General features: G+C 43.6%; 1 protein-coding gene across 1 annotated transcript; it reads left to right on the forward strand.

The window, feature by feature from the left end:
• Positions 1-322: 322 nt before the first annotated feature.
• Positions 323-15,583, forward strand: TMEM248 (transmembrane protein 248). The gene is made up of 7 exons (XM_082493241.1): positions 323-528; positions 9,981-10,155; positions 10,831-11,116; positions 12,399-12,549; positions 13,330-13,513; positions 13,978-14,121; positions 14,900-15,583. The coding sequence occupies exons 2-7, from the start codon at positions 9,997-9,999 to the stop codon at positions 14,918-14,920; spliced, it is 945 nt and encodes a 314-aa protein (XP_082349367.1). The 5' UTR covers positions 323-528; positions 9,981-9,996; the 3' UTR covers positions 14,921-15,583.
• The last annotated feature ends 3,551 nt before the right edge of the window (positions 15,584-19,134 follow it).

Below are 19,134 nucleotides of genomic sequence, written 5' to 3' on the forward strand. Positions count from 1 at the left end.
TTAACGGGACGGGGGGCGGAGGGAAGAGGCTTTAGGAAATGTCGCCCTCCCCCCATTTGAAGCGAGCAGGAGCCGCCACCTCTGCGGCCTGAGGGCGCCGCGCAGACCCTCAGCTGACGCCTCCCGGTCTCTTCCCGCTGCGGCAGCGGGCGCGGCCGCCCGCCGGTGCCGCCTCAGCCGCTGCGGGGCTCCGCCCGGGGCGGGGGCCGGGCCGCGCGTTGCCGGCGCCGCAGCAAACGTGTCCCCCCCGCGCCACCGTCCGTCCGCGCGGCTGCCCGGGGTCAGAGGTCACGGCTGCGTCCCCGGAAGCAGCGGGAGGCGGCGGAGGAGGAGGCGGGTGTCCGGGCAGCGGCGCCGGTAGCGGCCTCCCTCCCTCCCCTCCGCGCAGCCCCCGTCAGGGCAGGAGGATGGTGCAGAGCCCGCCCGCACGGCAGCCCCGCCGCCTCTGAGCCCCGCCGCCGCCTCCGGGCCTCCACCCGCCCGGCCCGGGGGCCTCTCCCTCCCGCCCCCCCCCCGCTTCGGGCGCCGGTAAGATGGGTACAGGGGTGGTTGAGGGGACGCGCGGCCTCCCCTGCCGTGCCGGCCATCGCCAGCCTGGCGGGCCCGGTGGATGTGGGGTCGCCTCCACACCGGGAGGGTCCCGCCGGTGTGCGGAGGGGAGGGGGGGAGCTGCGGGCCTGAGCGGCGGGATCCCGCTGGAGCGGGGCGCGGGGTTGCTCCGGGGGCGGTTGTGTTGTGAGGGAGGGCGGGAGCCGGTGCCGGACCACCGGGCCCCGCTGGCGGCGGGGGGGGGGGGGGGGGGGGGGAGCGGAGGGGGGGAGTCGGGCGCGTCCCTCCCGCCGCCGCCGCAGAGCTCCGCGTCCAGCGCGGGTGTGCTCGGGTCGGCGCGATAAACGCCGGGATCGGGCCGGGCTGGTGTGTTTCGGCGTTTATTTTTACTTTACTTTCTTTTTTCCAGCGTTTAGTTTATTTGCTTTAAAAAATATATATGTTTTTTCTTTTAAAGGTGGTTGGGTTGAGCTTCGTGTTGTGTGGCATCGTACCAGGAAAAAATATTAAGAAAGAGTAATTCCGGTAGCGCTAAAAATATTTCCGTTTCAAAATAGGTTTGTGATTAGCGATTCCTTCGTTGGGGTGTTTTGTTTTTTTGGTTTGTTTTTTTTTTTTTGTTTTTTTTTTTTTTGCTATTCGCCACTGAGCCATATTTTAGCCTCTTCTACTTTTTTTTGATTTAGCTCGCCTCTAAAGACGTTATGATACTTTTAATAATAAAATTTCTGGTGCGTCGTGCCTGGAACGTGGCTGCTGGGTACCCCAGGTGGAATTTGCACCGTGTACGGTAATCGCCCGTACGGCCGCCTTGGGAAACATTTCTGCCTGGCGAGGGACAGGAGAGATGACAGCACGGCTTCTCCTTTCCCCTTTGCCTTTGTTTGCTTTTTAAGGGCTTGTCTTCTCTGGGGAAATTTATTTGCTTGATTAGCTCTAGCGGTATAATTATACGGGTAAATTTGCCAGGTAAACAAACCTGGAGTCTAGATAAGAATTCATTAAGGATTGCTCTCCACATCCTCGTGGAACTTCTCAGAAGTTTTGCAGTTGGAAGCGTGTCGTGAGATGAGAGCCTGTCGTGGCTGGGCCTTTTGTAGTAAATCATCAGTGCGTTTTTGTAAACGGTTGAGTTATAGGAAATGCGTACTCATCCTTTTGGCTTCTAGGTTGGACGTACAAAACCATTGTAGGGTCATCCCGTCAGCCACCGCCCCTTCCGTTCACCTGCTTTCCCTCGGGTCTGCGGGACCGAGCCCGTGGCTCTGGTCCAGCTCCTGGTCAGCAGGTGTCCGCAGGACTGGGGACAACTTCTGTGAGCAGATTGAGCAGAGATAATATCGAATTGTGCCCGCGAGACTGACTGCTCTTCCAGGCTAGATTTAGTGCCATCAAAGAGGATTAAGACTTCAGTAGCTTTGTTACTTCCCGTAATTTGAGGAGTGGCTCAGGGCCGGTGGAATGTGATTCTTCTTTCCCACTTGAAAGACAAGAACTCGAAATGCCGCCCGATAATACAAAATAGCCAGTGTGTGCTCTGTCCATGGAGAGGAGCGTCTGAGGGCAGGGACAGACAGACAGACCGACCTCCGTGTCCTCTGTGTGAGCTGGGTGCCCCCGGCGAGAGGTGGGAGACTGTCACCTCCGTCACCCCTGGGCGGATGGTGTGCCACGGGAGCGCAGCTCCCCCCCAAACACAGCGTTCCTGCAGAGCTCTTAGCTGTGATCATCTTTCTTTTTTGTTATTAAATACCATAAATTTTGTAGAAATAAAGCTGGTTTATGAAATGAGCCCTAGACTAAGTATTCATGAAGCTCATTGGTGTCAGAATTCTGTTGCTTTTCCCAGATCTCCCCTTGCCAACAGCGTGGCTGTGGCGGGAGTCTCCTTTTTTTGAGAAGACCGTTCTGACCTGTGAATAAAGCTGGTTGCCGGGACTCGGAACTCCTGGGTTTGGGTCTGGAAGAAAACTTGCGTATGCCCTGGCATGTCAGGTTTTGTTAATTATCTGTCTGTAAAACACAGATTGTACTTACCTATGGAGTTTAAGTGTTATTTCTTTTCACCGGTGGGGGTGAAGCATACAGACGTGGTAATATTACTGCCGTATCCTTGATATTTCAGCTAGTGCCTAAAAGTCCCTTATTTCAGTCATTTTTGCTGCTGTTTGTATTCTCTCCTTCGCTAGTGGCCACTGGCTGTTTTCGTGCTTCTCTCGCACAGCCGGCGTTACCTTCTCTCTACATCCAGAACTCTTATTTTGCCATCTTCTCCAAAGCTGCCATTTCCTCAACTTGTCAGTCATTTTCTGCTTGTGATTCAAGCTGTGTATCCGTCTGCGTCTCCGTCGCCTTACAGTTCTCATTACAAGCAACAGTTCTCGTTGCAAACAGTCTGAAATGCCTTTTTCAGGCATTTTTCTGTACTTACACTGCTGAGTTCTGTACCATGTTCCTGAATGAAGTCAACAATTAACCTTAAATTGGTCACTAAACCAGTTTCTGATGATTAAACTGTTACCGAGACTTCATACTTCTTGAATAAAGCCTTTCTGTAAACTGTGTTTGTTTGCGTGTTGTCAGTACGGTACACACAGAATTTGATTTCTCATGGAACTTGGACAGATCCTATAAAATGTAATCGTTTTACTTTTGCCTTCCTCTCCTAGGTTCTCATGCTAAGCAGCAGTTACCCGAATAGCATTTATTTAGTACAACTTCAAAGTCCTTGAGCCTAATATTGTATGTTTTATTGGAGTCTGTATGACTGAGATTATGATAAGTCATGTTGTAAGTCATGACTTTGACTTGTAAAAGTTGGAAGGTTTTAAAAATGCCCGAGCCAGAACTCTTGCATATGAAAGTGTACTCTTTCCCATGGCACAGGCTCACTTGGCGAACAGGGCTGCCTTTTTAAAGTTTGGCAGCAAAATGTCTATTTTCAACCAGAGGTTAGGTTTATTCTTGTTTTACAGCTGCGTATATTTTAAATTGTGTTTTTCACTTTTAATAAAAGTCAGAATTTGGGGGTCATTGAACCAGTGAAAAAAGGCTTTCCTCGCATCATTTATGTTTCTTGGCTTATAACTTTTCTACCCTTTTCTACTTCTTCATTTTTTTAAAACTCTCAGCGTTTAAAAAAAAAAAGTATTTGGAACTTGTTTGCGTTTGTCTGTTTCTGCATAAATTTTTCTTTAAGTGGTAAATTAAAATCAACTGTGCTGTTCCAGGAGCATCAGCTGACACACTGCCCAGGTGCTTGTGTTAAATCCACCCCAGATGCTTTGAACTGCAACACGCGTTTTTTGGGAAGGGCTGTTAAGTATCTGGAAACTTTGCGTACACAGATTAAGTCATGTCTGATCCACAAATTTTCCCTTTTTTTTTTTTTTTTTTTTAACTCCTACTTTTTATTGTAAGTTTTCTGTCATTAACAAGAGTTCTAGTCCGGAACTTGGGTATTTGAAAATCAGTATCAATTTGATCTTGAGAATTCACTACAACCCTGACCAAATTACTTCCGTTCCTTGGCTTTGTTTTATGGGTAGAACTGAAACGTTTGCTGTTTATGTAGCTCTTGGGGATATTGAAATGCTTCGTTATGCTTTGAAAAGCATTTTGAGAGGGGGAAAAGAAGCGTTTCGTACAAGTACGAAGCATTTTGCTTCGTTCTGTTCTTGCAATTCCCCGGGCTCTCAGGCTTTCGTTAATAATCTGCTTCCTGACTGACCCCGTCATCAGAGTAACGCGAGGAAAGGAGCTCCTTTTCAGCAGGTGATGTTCGTGCTCTCATTCTGTGCTGTACAGCGTCTTCTGTCTGTGCTCTTCGGGTGTGCAAAGGGCCAGGCCGTTTTCCTGCCGTGCTTTCTACTTCCAGGCTCTGGGAAAATGTGCTTTTTTTAATCAATAAACATATTTATGGGATAAAATAGCTCAGAAAACTGTGAGGAGCCACTGACTGGTTTGAGCCGACTCGCTGTTATCTCCCACTTGGGTGCTTTCTCCTGGAGCAGTCTTGGGGGAGGAGATGTGTTTGTGCACATCTGGCTGCTCACCTTTTGCTTATATTTGCTTATATTTGGTTGCAGTGGACTGAAGGATCCCCGGTGATATTTTCGTCAACTTTCTCCTTCTGCATGTCTTGATTACTTCTCTTCCCCTACTTTGTGAAGAGGACTGGTGGCATTTACTATGAGTCTGTTTACTTTTGGTTTATTTTTTTTAACACTGAAGGACGGGAGAAGGGGAAGAGGATCAGCTGGACAGAAAACGTGCTCTGCTCCGGAGGATTCCCCTCCCTCCTTCCCTCCCTCCCTCCTTCCCTTCCCCTCGGAGTCAGCCCTGCCTGCCCTTCTGCTGCTGACGGAGGTTTCAGGCTCTGCAGTTTCACCCTTCAGGGTCTTGATATGCTTCTTAAAAAGAGGGACTGAAACCGCTGCAGGTACTGGCACCTCTTTGTTTCCACAGCTGTCAGTATGGTAAAGTAAGTCTTCCTATAAAATTAGTAGGAAACCCTCCTTTTCCTCCCAGCTGTGTGTTTTATGATAAGAGTGTTACGTTGTGAAATTCTAATGAAGATTTAAAGAAAAAAAAAAATCTTGATTTGCTTTCCCCGGTTCCTCAAAGAAACTGACTGTAAAAGCGGTGATAGTTTATGCAGTATAAATGAATAGTTCATTTCAGGGCATAAAAGGGCAGCTTTCTGGTGAGATTAGAAACTTCTGTTTAATTTTAATTTTTATCCTGTTTTCTTTCTTTTAAAAGAAAGGAGGGGGAGATAATAATTGCTGCTGCTCAGAGAACCAGCAGAGGGTTTATCAAATGAGCCCTGGACTTAAGTCTTAAAAGTGAGGTTACTTTCGCTAGTTCCATTCCACAGGCTGGTGATATTAGATTAGATATATAGATGTTCTTATTAATTAGTCTTTACAAAGCTTTGACAGACGGTTTTGAATATTCTGAACTTTAATAAGCAGCTTCACCGTAAACACAACCATGATCTATTTTGCTTTGCTATTTTAGTGTTTCAGGTGTCCGACATCAAGTTCGGCTCGAGGAGAAGAAAACCAAGTTAAAGATATTTTTGGTACCTGCTACTGTTTACTATTCTTAAATGAGAGGCACTTTAGCTTGAGATCAACACCATTTCTTTGTTTGTGTGTTATTTATGGATGGTTTGCTAGGAAAATCACAGTTCGGTTGATTTGTGTTTATGAGTGTTTTTCTGGCACGCAACGTTATTTTCATTCAAAGCGGTTAACCCTGATGTGACCCATTTCCTAACCCACTTTGTACTGTAGTAATGGGGCATCTTTGAAAACATAATTGATTTATAAATAAACAGAACTGCACAGTTAAGATTAAATGCTATTATGTGCAATAAGAGGTTCGGGCATAGAAAACATGTGAGATCTTAATGGAGTGCTGTTGGGATGGGTTCACGCTGGCCTGCTGCCCTTCTACCCACTATTTTCTTCCTTAAGATATTTTAGGGGGGGTTTTAATTATTATTTAACACCCGCCCAATTTTTTTTTTCCTCTAGACTGTGACTATCTTACGCGCACAACAAGAAGGGGAAATATTTGTAAGGAAATTACAAGATTTTAAGCTTTCTTGTAGAAGATTGTAGTCGATGTTATGGCAAGAAACATGTAAAAATTATGTCAGGCATTTTCTTGAAAATTTAAATTTTTAAATTTTATTTTTCCTTTTGGTATCTGCAGTTTTACTTTTAATACCTGCTTTACTGCAGCATACATTTTTGTTGTTGTTAGGGATTCAGTTCCTTTGATACTAAGCTCTGAAATGGGATTTTAATCTGCTGTGACTCATTCTATTGACTTTTTGGTCTTTGCAATAGACTTCGAGATTTTCCCCATTTGTAACTTATTCTTGCAAAACTCGGGTCTATTTCAGAAGCTACCTTTTCTATACCCTTTTGTATACAAATAAAGAGGAATTAAAAATGTTGCTGCTTTAAGGTTACTGTGTTCAGTCTGGAGCTATTGTGGAGGATGTCTCCCCGAAATTGTAGGATAAGTGTCTATTTCCTCGCTTTTAAGATGGTTACCCAATTCTGTGTTTCCCAGGGACTCTGACATATTGACTCTCGTGTATTTCCATCCTTTACCACTTTTCTCTTTTTAGCTGTTTAACAGAATTTGCGGGGTTTGTAGGGCCTGATGGAAGAGCACAATATCTCTCTGGTGCTCGTGGAGTGTTACCCGATGAGGACCGTCAGCTGTAACTCTGCCCGAACGTGGCGTTTTGTCTTGACGTATACACCTCAATACCGAGCAATTACTTTGGAGCTGGTGGCCAATGTTCCAGGCTGGCAGTTTTCATTCTTCCCGTTGCGCTTGAGCTACTTGTTAGGCTGACTGCGGCGATTTTTATTGCACAAGTATTAAAAGGCTTAGCCGGAGCGGAGGGAGGCAGGCAGCGGTTATTAGAGCCACTTTCTAAATTATTTATTTAGCTAAAAAGTGAAATCTGATCTTGCTTTCCTAACCTGCCAGGAGGTAATAACGTTCCATTTCTTTTTTTAACTGCGTGAAAAAGAAGTAAAAGTTTGAATTATATTCTGTAGGTTATTCATTTACGCAGGGGAAGTTGTTAGTTACGATCAGAGCTGGTAGAAGAATAGTGTTTGTGTTGTGTTTCTCACAGGTCCTACCAGAAAGGAGGGGTAGAAGTGTGCGGACCATTAACCAAACCCCTAAAATCTAGTGGGAAGATCTGTTTTGATTTCTGTGCACTGATCTGTTTCACAAGTTCTTTGATAATGATTTTATTTTGTAAAAAACCTGGTGGTTCTTCAGGCAGCAGCGTGGAAACATTCTTCTTAGTTCTGGTTTGCACTAACTGTGTCCGATTGCTATTTTCATGTCAGCTCTAGTATTGAAATCCACAGTTGTTCCCTTTTCTCTCATAAACGCTCAAAAGGCATATTACACTTCGGAAATTGCAGCTTATAGCATTTTCTAATTGCTTTCAAAGCCGTTGAGTTATGGGAGCATATTAAGCAACCGGCACTTCAAAGCTGGTGATCTCTTACGTAAAAATATTAGCCCAAATATTTTTATATGTATGCTTTTCAGCGCATCCAGTTTTATGGCCGGTTTTAGACCCTGCGGTAAACAAGCATGCTAATGGAGCTGTTGGACGCCCCTTTAAAAAGGGATCACGGTACTGTATATGCTGCGGGTGACATTCAGCTTTGATTAAATGCTGTAATAAAGCCTGCATCTGTGGTGTTGTTTTCAAAAGGAAATTCAGAAGGGAACAGCTGACTACAACTCTGCTTTTGGTTTATCTTTTGATCGTTTTCCGTCTCGACGTGTGTCTCCAATGTTTCTAGATGGAGCGTTTGGGATTTTTAACTAGGGCTCATTTAAGAAATTTGCTGCCAGTGACAAGATAGGAGGCAGAACGTACAGGAGTGCGGGCCAGCATGACCCTGGCCAACCCCAGCTCTCCCTTTCCCTCTCACTCCTGCCTTCTCCTGACACCTTCACTGGCCTGTTTGGCCAGAGCACAGCTGCTCTGGGACAAAGACAGAAGTTTTGGTAAGGTGCACATTTATGGTCACCTCTTCTTTTCTCTTTTCTCCTTCTCTCCATCCTTTCTCTGCGCTGCGCTTCTCACTCTCGGACACACTCTGTATTTTCGTAAGAGGTGTTCACAGCACTCAGTCATTCTTGCTGATAAAAAAAGTTGCTGGCTTTCCTGGACTTTGCAGAGTGGATGAAAATTGGTTGATGGTGCAAAATAGTAAACGCAGGACGGGATCTTGCGCTCTGGAGCGAGCGCTGTTTCAGCAGATTTCACCGAGGAGAGCAAGTAGGTGTGTGGGGAGGAGACGGGGAAGCCAGCACGCACAACCCGGTGTTGTGTTGTTGCCACAGGGCCTGGGGTCTCTTCTCACTGAGTTGAATTTTCCCCTCTCTGGGGCAGTTTTCCAGGTTTTGTCAGTATTCCTTCTGTTATTCTTAACAGAAGCATTTCTGCCAGTAAATTCTTGAGTATACACAAGAAAGTTGTGATCATTGTACCCTGTGGGATCTGAAAAAGACTTTGTCTGAAAGCTTGTCCTTTTCCCTTCGCTTGCTCTCTCTTAAATCAGTAGATCAGAGCAAAGATCACTCTCTCCCTTGCCCTCTTTCTCAAAACCTGTCCCTCTCTCTTCCTCAGACTTCCCACTCTTCAGCCGCGCTACATCTGGATTGTAGATGCTTTTACATGCTTTTAATAAGAGTCAGCAAGAACCACCCAGACCTGCAGGGAGCAGAGTCCCTGACTTAATTAAATGTTATCAGATCTGTACGAATGCTCAAACAGTACCGTTGCAGTCCTGAATTCTTTAGATGCCAGTCCTGAAGTTTGCCTTTTCCTATGAACGTTGGGGATAAGCAACGCATTGCTAGGAACAGTTAACTGCCTTTGCAGTTTCGCTGGGGTTAAAAGCCTTTGCAGTTTCGCTGGGGTTAAAAGCCTTTGCAACAAGGGTTTTAGGTAAGACAAAGATAAGAGGTTTGCTTGAAGCTCCTTCCTTGTAGCGCTTCTGAAGCAGATGCCGCCAGGCTGCCCTTTTACACTGGGCTGTTTGCTTTTCCTTGTGAGTGGAGGTGGGGAAGCTGATACAGTGAACTTCGTTTGAGTCTTTCTGCTCTGCACGTGAAAAGAAAATTCAGCAAAGGAATTGGACGACATATTATATTTTGGACAAAAATTAATGATTCAGTACATCTCCTCAGCACGTGTATGGTCCTGTCTTTGTTTGCAGACCAGCAAAAGTACTCCAGATCCTGCAGGAATCAAAAAAAGAAGGGAGCCGCCCAGCCTCCCCCCTAACGTGGTTGTTGGGTATTTCTGACCACAGGATTCTTGATGCAGAAGCCTAAAACGGTGTAGGCTGCTTTTCGGATCCCATTTTGATGGTCTGGTCCTTTGGGGCTAGGCATGGGGTAAAGGGGGAGCTTTAAGGTTTCAGCCTCAGTTTTGACAGTATATGCAAGGCTGTACAAAGTGTGATCTGTGGGCTGTGTAACAACTATTTGATGAATTCAAATATTACTGGAATTAAAAGTGTAGCAGTGTGTATCCTGCCTTGGTATTTGGGGAAATAAAAGAACCGTTTTTATTGCTTATCGGCGATATTTGGCTGTGCTAGAAGTTGTCCTCATCTCTTAAAATCTGTTCCTCGCTGGCAGTTTCAGGCACTGAGAAGGTGAAGTCAAGCGTGTTTTGATGTGTGCTTAATTTCAGGCATACTGAGTCTGTGTTCAGTGAACAGTACAGTCATATAATTGAATCTCATTTTAGTATACGATTCCATTTTTTTGGTCAAACTTTTGTCTTATGTGATCTACCAGCCCACACCCTGTAACACACATAGCCCAGTCACTGTTTTAATATTCTTTGTTTTCAGGTGAACAATCAGAATAATGTTCAACATAAACCTGTTGGAGAACCTGAAGGTTTACATCAGCAGTCGACCTCCTCTTGTGGTCTTTATGATCAGTGTAAGCGCTATGGCAATAGCTTTTCTGACACTGGGTTATTTCTTCAAAATCAAGGAGATCAAGTCACCAGAAATGGCAGAGGTAGGTACAAAAAGTTCTTGAGCTAAACAGTGGGAATGCTAATTTGAAAAACATGTCCAAAGCTAATGAGTTGTGGTTTGGTGTCGTCCCCCCCCCAAGAACCCTCTCATGGAAGTGCACAGAGTCTTCTGTGAGATTTTCTTCATTTATACTTGCCTCTAATTCCATAAGGAAAGAGGCTATTGGTATGAACGTTTGGATAGTCTTGTTTTTATTTTGAGGATGAGGCCGAATCATCTGACACGGATCTTCCCTACTATGGCTAGAAGCTCTTCTGTTCCTTACTTTGTTGCGTCAGCTAGCTTGTTTGTGAAACTTATCTAGTAATACTATTCTGTAATGAGGGAAACCCTGCTAGAAACCGCTCATACCCTGAGCATGGTGAGAACGGACCAAGTTAGTATGGTGTAGTTTAAAGGAGGATATTCTGCCGCTGTGCTGAGCTGCGGTCAGGCGGTGGCTGGGATTGAACACCTCTAACTTCTGTAAACAACTCGCCCCGTTGTTTAAATAGCCATGGTGGTGTTTGTGCTTGCTTTGTGAGCCATGTAATTTCTGTTAAATGGCTTGGAACTGCCGGCGGGATGGTACGCATGGAGGTCTGTGCTGCTGGAGAGAAGTGGCAGCCATCAGTTAACTTGCTAATCTGGTTGAAATCTTCACGTTTGCTTTAAGGACTGGAATACCTTCCTCCTGAGGTTTAACGATTTGGACTTCTGTATATCTGAGAATGAAACCTTAAAGCATCTCATCAATGATACCACAACTCCAGAAAGCACGGTGACTAGCGGACAGGCGAGATCTTCTACGCAGTCTCCACAGACTCTTGAGGACTCTGGTCCGATAAACATCTCTGTTACAATCACGTTGACGCTGGACCCGCTCAGACCGTTTGGCGGATATTCTCGCAATGTCACACATCTAAGTTCCACAATTTTTGGACACCAAATTGGACTCTCAGGTATGCAAGACTTGACCTTTGTAAATTTGAATGGTAACTATATAATAAAATGAAAATTCACCAGCTTATTATTGGTGAGATAAATCTTTTGCTTAGAACATACATCTGTTTCCAGATTTGTTGTGAGTATATTCCTGTAGAAAGCCCTTCACTTGTTTGCTAGAAAATCTTTACCCTGCATTCGGAATGGAAAAAAACCTGCAGGTTTGCCAAGATTAGGCTTTTCCATTTTAAATGATTTTTAAATGATTAACCTAATAACAATGGAAGGTAATTTTTAAGCCAACAAAATTCCAAGCAGCAAAAGCTTCTACAGTGACTATCTTCAGTACTGTCTTGATGCATCTTCAGGTCCTTAACTCACATTTTAAAGGCATTAATGTATATACATTAGAGGTCAAGTAGCGTGTTGTCTAAAAAAAAAAAATGGTTTATCTAAAATGCATACATGAATAAGCTTTAATGTTGCAAACAGCAACAAATAAGATGGTTGCAATTTCTGTGGTGCGAAGAGACTGATGTGCTATGTGTCTGCCCTGCCAGGAAGTTTGGACAGGAGATTGTAGAAAGGTAGTTGAAATTGATAAGAGAACCTCACTGAATTTTAGCTTTTAGCCAGGGTTGCGTTTTATAATAATGCCTGAAGGTGTCTTGAACCTGAGACACCTGTGAAGAGACATTTATTTACCATAGCTGTAAATCTCTATTACTGTATTTTATGTTGTTATTTTGTTACTGCCTTAAGAGCTAACAAATGCAAGTTCCATTTCCAGTAGCCTGGGTTTATTTTCAGTATGAATATATCCACATGGAGTTAATGCACACTACTTAATCTGCAGTTTGATATCACTTGGCACGTTTTTGTCTACACAAATATCTCCAATTTGGAAAGGAAGCATCAGGAAAAGCAAATGTGGAACAAAGTCTTTGGGAGGAGAAAGACTAAAGATCTGATTTTACTTTCTAATGAAGTTCTCTGAACATGCATGAATTCACTTATAAATAGTGAGGTTTTAATTTCTGAAAGGATCCTAGTCACCTCACTTCTTCTGGGGGCAGGAGAGATCAGGAAGAGCAGCACCTGGGGTTTTGGTAGTTTGGTTTGGTTTTTAACTTTCTTTTTGCTGTCTTTGGTGGTAGTAAAGATCCTGGATGACTTCAGAGGTACAGATTCAGGGTGATGGTTGCTGCCTTAGTCGTTTGCCTGTTGTCCTTATCCTAGTGATTGTTGCTCAGATACTTTTGTGAACAAAAACCAGCTGTCCTTCTCTCTTTCTCAAAGGCAGAGAATCCCATGAGGAAATAAACATTACGTTCACCCTGCCGGCTGCCTGGAATTCAGACGACTGCGTTCTTCACGGCCACTGCGAGCAGGTCGTGTTCACAACCTGCATGACTGTGACAGCAGCCAGCAACGTATTTCCTGTCACAGTGTAAGTGCATTTTAAACACTCCTCCATAGACTGGTTACTGGGTGATTAATTCCTCAACTGGTTCGCAGAGGGTGTTACTTCCTGATGAACGTGGAAATTATGTACCTGCCTTCCTTCCCCCGCAGTAAAAAGCCTCTCTCGAGTCTTAAGACTTTTGCTGTCTTTTAGCAACACTATCTTCCTGTGGATGTTTTGAACTGTAGCCCCTACCTGCCTTTCGACATTCTACCTGTGATTTGAACTTCACTAGGAGCAAAAGAATCTGTGAATATTTAAGAAAGATACCCCTAATTTAGTTTCACTACCTTGTGTGAGAGCTAAGGCTTGACGGTAAGGTTCTAATTCTCTTCCCTGCTGAGAGATCAGCGTAAGCCGAACGCTGCTTTGCTGCCATACCCCAGCAGGTACAGACCTTTCATCGAAATAGTTTCCCTTTGTCTTCTCTAGACTCTCTGACACTATTCAATATACCCCGGAGAACCACCAGATAGATTCACGTGCCTGTGTGAAGCCTTGTGAAAACCAGTGTTTTTCTAATTCAGCTGTGGGATGTTGACTTACTGGAACAACATACAGTTAAATTCTAATCCTAGTATAGGGATCATATGGGGGTTTTTTATACACCCTTTTGGTTAAGCTCTGTATTTTGTTGGTGTTTTGGAAAGTCCAAAATAAGACCGCTGCTGTTCAGAAGACAGGGCTTGACTCAGTTCTAAAAGTTAGCCTTGCTGAACGTGGAGAATGGCAATCAGGGTGCTAATTATTTCTGTTTTTCTGCAGTCAGCCACCACATTGTGTTCCTGAGACATACAGCAATGCTACACTTTGGTACAAGATCTTTACCACAGCAAGGGACTCTAATACAAAATATGCACAAGATTATAACCCTTTCTGGTGTTACAAAGGAGCAATCGGAAAAGTGTATCATGCTTTAAATCCCAAACTAACTGTTATAGTTCCAGATGTAAGTGCCACCGTGTTTTTATATGTTATGTTGAATAAATGCTTTGCTCTGGTTTAATTGATAAGGTTCTGTTCACGCCCTAAAATAATGTTCAGTGCTGGTTCATATGTAGTGTAAGGGTTGAGACAGACTTGGATGCGCTTTACCCCTCGTGAGCATGATGGTCTTCATGTAGTCTCCATGTGCCTCACGGCTTTTAATAACTAACACTTATATTTTGAAATCGTTTGACGAAAGACTGCCAGTTTATGGGAAGAGATCTCTAGTACAGATTTTTAACATGAGGAGCATCTTGGCTCTTTATGTGTCATGATTAGGAATCACTTTCATTACTATGCCAGCTGCGCAAAGGGGAGAAAGTTGATTCATGAAGTAATTTCTGTGCTGATCTGATAATTATTGCTTTAATATAAAATGCCAACTATTGGTGCATTGTCAGTAAATGGTTTTAATTCTCTGTGCAGGATGATCGCTCCCTAATAAACCTGCATCTCATGCATACCAGTTACTTTCTCTTTGTGATGGTGATCACAATGTTCTGCTATGCAGTTATTAAAGGCAGACCCAGCAAACTGAGGCAAAGCAATACAGAGTTCTGCTCTGAAAAGGTGAGTCTGTAATAGCAAAATATCGACTCCAATCAGAAAACATAGAAGATCTTTTTTTTACATAGTACAGACTGCTTTTTCCTGTCTCCGGAGATGAGATTTAATTCACTTTCAGAGAGACACGGGTGTTTCATTGTGGACAGTACAGATGGGTGCTCCGAAATACGTACATGTGCTTTGTAGATCCTTAGGGTTAGATTTCTCTCCTACAGAGATGGATTATCGCATTTCGGCAAGTGCTGTGATGCAACTCTTCTGCCATAATTCTGATGTTACTTGCATCGTTTTGGGTGAAGCGTTGAATAGATAGCATTGAGTAGTTCTATTTATCTTTTATCACAACAGACTGAGAATTTTGAATAAAACATGATACGTAATTCTAATGGTCGTTAATGAATTAAACTGTAGAAATGACAAAGCTGTTGAAACAGTCAATTATTCAATACGGCATTGGAGACCTGCACTTTGCTTGAAGGATTAAATATGAATATATTTAATTGTGAAGTAGGAAGCTAACGTTGGCACCTTTTGATCTTAATGATATTTTGTAGTATAAGCTGGTTTGAGTCTTTTGGTTTGTTTTGTTTCTTTTTTAAAATTTATTATGCTACGTACAGAACACCCTCAGACTTACTTTGATTTCCTTTCCAAGTTAGACTTTTCAAGGTTCTTTGAAACAGCAAGGACAGATATGCCAGCTGCATGGAGATAAGTAATATCCTTGTTATGGGATTAAGAATTTGACTTTAATTAAATGTTTTCTTTTTCTTTTGTTTAGGTTGCTTTGTCAGAAGCATAATCCATCCTCTCCTTTTACTGAGACTGACTGAGAACCGTAATCATTGCCTGCTGAACCCAGAATGGGTCTTAACACTCTGTGAATACATTATCTTGCAATGTTGGTTTATTCCAACCAAAGACATTTCAAGTGCCTGTAATTGATTTGTACATATTTATAAAAGTATATTCAGAATAGGTCAGATGATGCACTTGTTCCGCATTGTAGTGCGGCGGGAAACTTTCAGTCTTTACCTGTGGACATAGCCGAATGTTTGTGTAGATATGTTTAGTGATATGGCTACATATAGTCAGAGCAAGATATTTTTGTCTAGCTGCATCTGGGCAGGTTAAGATGCCTTTGCAAGTGTCTCAAACAAACCAACAGATCTTTGTTTTTTGCCCAATGATATGTACAGTGTGTTTGAAACAGTATGCACCTTTGATATAATACTGCATTTCCAAAGCCACCAATCTACTACATGAATTAAATGTGTATTTGTGTGGCCTAATACTTTCTTCCATTTGCTCCTTGCTTGCAAGAAAAGATATCAACGTTTTAAATTTTTGTTTTTGAAAAAAAAAAAAAAAAAAAGAAATACATAGTCACATTTTAATAGTGCTGTATTTAGGACAAACTTGTGCTTTTATTCATAGTAAAAAAATTAAGAAGTGAAGTCCCATTTTAAAATGTTTCTTATTCAAAAGTGCTAAGTTTGATTTTCTTTTTTTAATTTTTTTTTTCCATTTGGCTTGTTGAGTGCCAGAGAATCAGTCGGCATAGAGACTATCTGGAAAGCTTTCCACTTGGCCTCCCATCCGCAGCCCTCAAACCAGGATTGTGCATCTTTGCTGCGGAGCAGCTTTCTGTAAACTTTTTTTTTTTCTCTCTAGAAAGTGAAACTTAATAAAAAGATGTATTGTATTAACAGTCTATTGGGGCTCTGCACAGCCTTGGGCAAGTGCAAATAATGAAAGGAAAAGAAATCCCATAGTCTGTTATAGAGCTTCACTCTGGGACCCTCCATCCATCTCTGAAGGGCAGCTGAAAATGACACTTTTATTAGCTTTGTCCGATTTCCGCTGAATGCTGTCCACTCAGGGGAAAAGGGCAAGGAGAGAACTAGGGCTGTTGTGATTAAGGTCAAAGAAACCACACAGTAAAACACACACTGTTCTCTGTGTCCATTCTTAAATCAGGTGTTTAATTCTGTGCATTTCTTCCTTGGCCATTCTGGCTTTTGCTCTTTCTTTCTGGCTTCTTATCCAGTAGCCTCCTTAACTTTCGGGAGTTTTCCTGCAGACATTTCCACCACTGCTTTTAAAATCTCACTGGTTGCCTTAATTGACCATCTCATCTTTCAGCTTTCTTGTCAGGTAGTATAACTGTAGGTCTGCGTACATACGCGTAAGCTTTTTTTCCTCCTCCCTTTGCTCTAAACTACACAGAAGAAGAAACCCGTGTCAAAATCTCAGAGTCTCAGTTATGCTGGCATAAGATTCTTAGTTTATTACCTATAGGCACTGCTGAGTGGTACCCTACTGGTCTGTGTGTATGGGACTTCAGTAAGTTCACGAGTCTTGAGAGCGTTTGAAGCAAAATAGTCACACTTCTCTTCAGAACACGTTTCCTTTATAGAATTTCAGTTACTTAAGTGGTGTTAACTAACAAGCGTTTTTCTCCGGGGATGTTAAGGCAAAGCTTTAGAGATGGCCTCATTTGAAGTCATGGGATAAAATGAAGCTTCCAGTTTTCTCCTGATGCTGCTATGGGCTAACGCTGCTTCGCTGGAATGAATCAGTGAAGTCAAAACAGGAAGACGGCTTCTCCTGAAAACCGCCTGAGCTGTTCCCAGTTCCCGCGTACCCAGCCTTCTGCATCAATGCTGACTTCCAGAGTTGCCTACGAGGGTGGCTTGATCCTGGGGACCAGAGGCGGGAATAGGAAACACGCCGGGGTGGTGTTGCAAAGTCTGGAGATACCTAGGAAACACCCAGCGTAACACGACTCCTTTAAAAAAAGCAAAGCCAAGTCCTTTCCGTTTCAACAAATTAAAAATCAAACTCCCAAATTTGCGAACTGGAATTTGGTCGGTTGGGGAAAACAGAATTTTTTTTAAATTTGGTTTTTCTATTTGGTAACTGGAGGAGCCCGCTTTGCAGTTTATCACCCGCTGTATTGAAGTACCCAGAAATGCTAAGATTGCAACCCATAAATGGGGAAATGTTAAGGAGTTGTATTTTTTGGCCTTCGTTTATCCCTTTGCACGCCTGTATTGCAGCAGAGAGGTAAGGGTGTCCATCAGCTTGAAATGCTGTAATACCGAGGAATATGGGGTTGTTCCTAGGCGCGATGTACAAAAGTTAAATGCAGCCAAACAGAAGAGTAAAACCTTAATATTAAAGTTCAGATCATATTGATCTTTCCTTTTTTGTTTTCTTTTTCTTTTTAACTATGACTTGAATCAGTTTTGATTCTATTTGTACGTGTTTTCTTGTTCTTAGAAAGCTGCCATTTTCTTTTGCATTTTCCTTTGGCATTACATAGAAAATCTGAGCCTTGGTTTTCAACCCTCTGCCGGTGATTGTAGGGTTAAGATGGCTTTTTTGTTTGTTTGTTTTGTTCTTACATTTCACTTGTCTTGTTGCATGATGGTTAATAGCTGATTTGGAAATGACATTTCTCTCCTAGATTAATTTTGTGTTTGTAAGATGTGCATATTGCTTTGCAGAATAAAACTGATGAAGTTTATTCTGGTGTCTTTATTTCTACTGCCCAGTTGCTGTGGAGGTTTCATACCTATGTTATATGGACCGCTGGAGGAAATTAGTACTGAAAGTCTGCAATAGATTGGAATTTCAAACCCTGTCTGTCCCTGCGGTGCAGTGAGTACCTTACATAGAATCATAGAATCATTTTGGTTTGAAAAGATCTTTAAGATCAAGTCCAACCGTAAACAATAACATTGCCAAGTCCACCAAGTGTCATGGGGTAGGGAGTGTAGCTGCCCAGCGGGAGATATGCAGGATTTGTGGCCCCGACCCATGTCTCCTGCTGTGGTTCCCTGACAATGATGGTGCCTCCTCCCTGCAGGGGCTGTGACCTGAGACCAGGTGCCGAGTGTTTCAGAATGCCCACGGGTGGCTGGGGATGGCCGGAGGACTATATGGATGGCTGTTGAAATCAAGATTTTGGAACTCATTAAGTTCTACCTCCAGTTACTGGAACAAGTTGCCTCCTGCGTGTTTTCAGGGCTTGAGAGTGTAGGGAAAACAGAGAATCATAGAATATTGTAGGTTGGAAGGGACCTTGAAGATCATCTTGTTCCAACCCCCTGCCCTGGGCAGGGACACCTCCCCCCAGCCCAGGTTGCTCCAAGTGCTGTCCAACTTGGCCTTGAACACCTCCAGGGATGGGGCAATCACAGCTTCTCTGGGCAACCTGCGCCAGGGGCTCACCGCCCTCACGGAAAAATTTCTTCCTGATATCTAATCTAAACCTGCCCTTTTCCAGTTTAAAGCCATCCCCCTCGTCCTATCACTACGTGCCCTGGTAAAAAGTCCCTCCCCAGCTCTCCTGTAGCCCCTTTAGGTACTGGAAGGGGCTCTAAGATCTCCCCGGAGCCTTCTCTTCTCCGGGCTGAACACCCCCAACTCTCTCAGCCTGTCTTCATGGGAGAGGTGCTCCAGCCCTCTGATCACCTTTGTGGCCTCCTCTGCAATACTTTGTTTTGCTCTTGGAAGCTTGTTAAAAGCTGAGCGCTGCGTGTTTGACAAGTGCAAGGCGGCCGGGCCAGTCTTGCTTCTCTGAAGAACAGAGTTCAAAGCATCCACGTGTTGCCTGTTCAGATCTGGTGGTAAACGGGAGCATCGTTTACGAGCGAATCTGTGACATCGGTTTATAATCTTTGCTGGGGAGAGGGACTCTGAGAATTAGTAGAGGAAAAAAAAAGTGATTTTAATAGAGGATCTTTTACAAATCCCCTTGCTATGGCTCTAGGAAACCTGGCTAGTTGTGAAACATCTGCCCCAGATGAGCGTTAATGCCCTGTGTTCTCCGAGTCTGTCCGTAGTTAGCAGAGCAGTTGACTCTGGCCTCTGCCGAGTCCTGTCCCGCGGCCAGCGAAGAGGAAGAGAAAGGCAGTCGGACACGTATTCGCTTGTTTTCTGTTTAACAAACTCTCTTTCATAACTCGAGCAGCCGCTATTTGGCAAGTGCACAGCTTTGTTCAATGA

The sequence above is a fragment of the Vanellus vanellus genome (assembly GCF_965231255.1).
Source record: "Vanellus vanellus genome assembly, chromosome: 19".
Lineage (NCBI taxonomy): Eukaryota > Metazoa > Chordata > Aves > Charadriiformes > Charadriidae > Vanellus > Vanellus vanellus.

Coding starts and splice junctions, on each gene's coding strand:
- TMEM248 (XM_082493241.1), top strand. CDS start 9,997: ATGTTCAACATAAACCTGTTGGAGAACCTGAAGGTTTACATCAGCAGT. Junction 10,156..10,830: donor AGTCACCAGAAATGGCAGAG/GTAGGTACAAAA, acceptor GTTTGCTTTAAG/GACTGGAATACCTTCCTCCT. Junction 11,117..12,398: donor ACACCAAATTGGACTCTCAG/GTATGCAAGACT, acceptor TCTTTCTCAAAG/GCAGAGAATCCCATGAGGAA.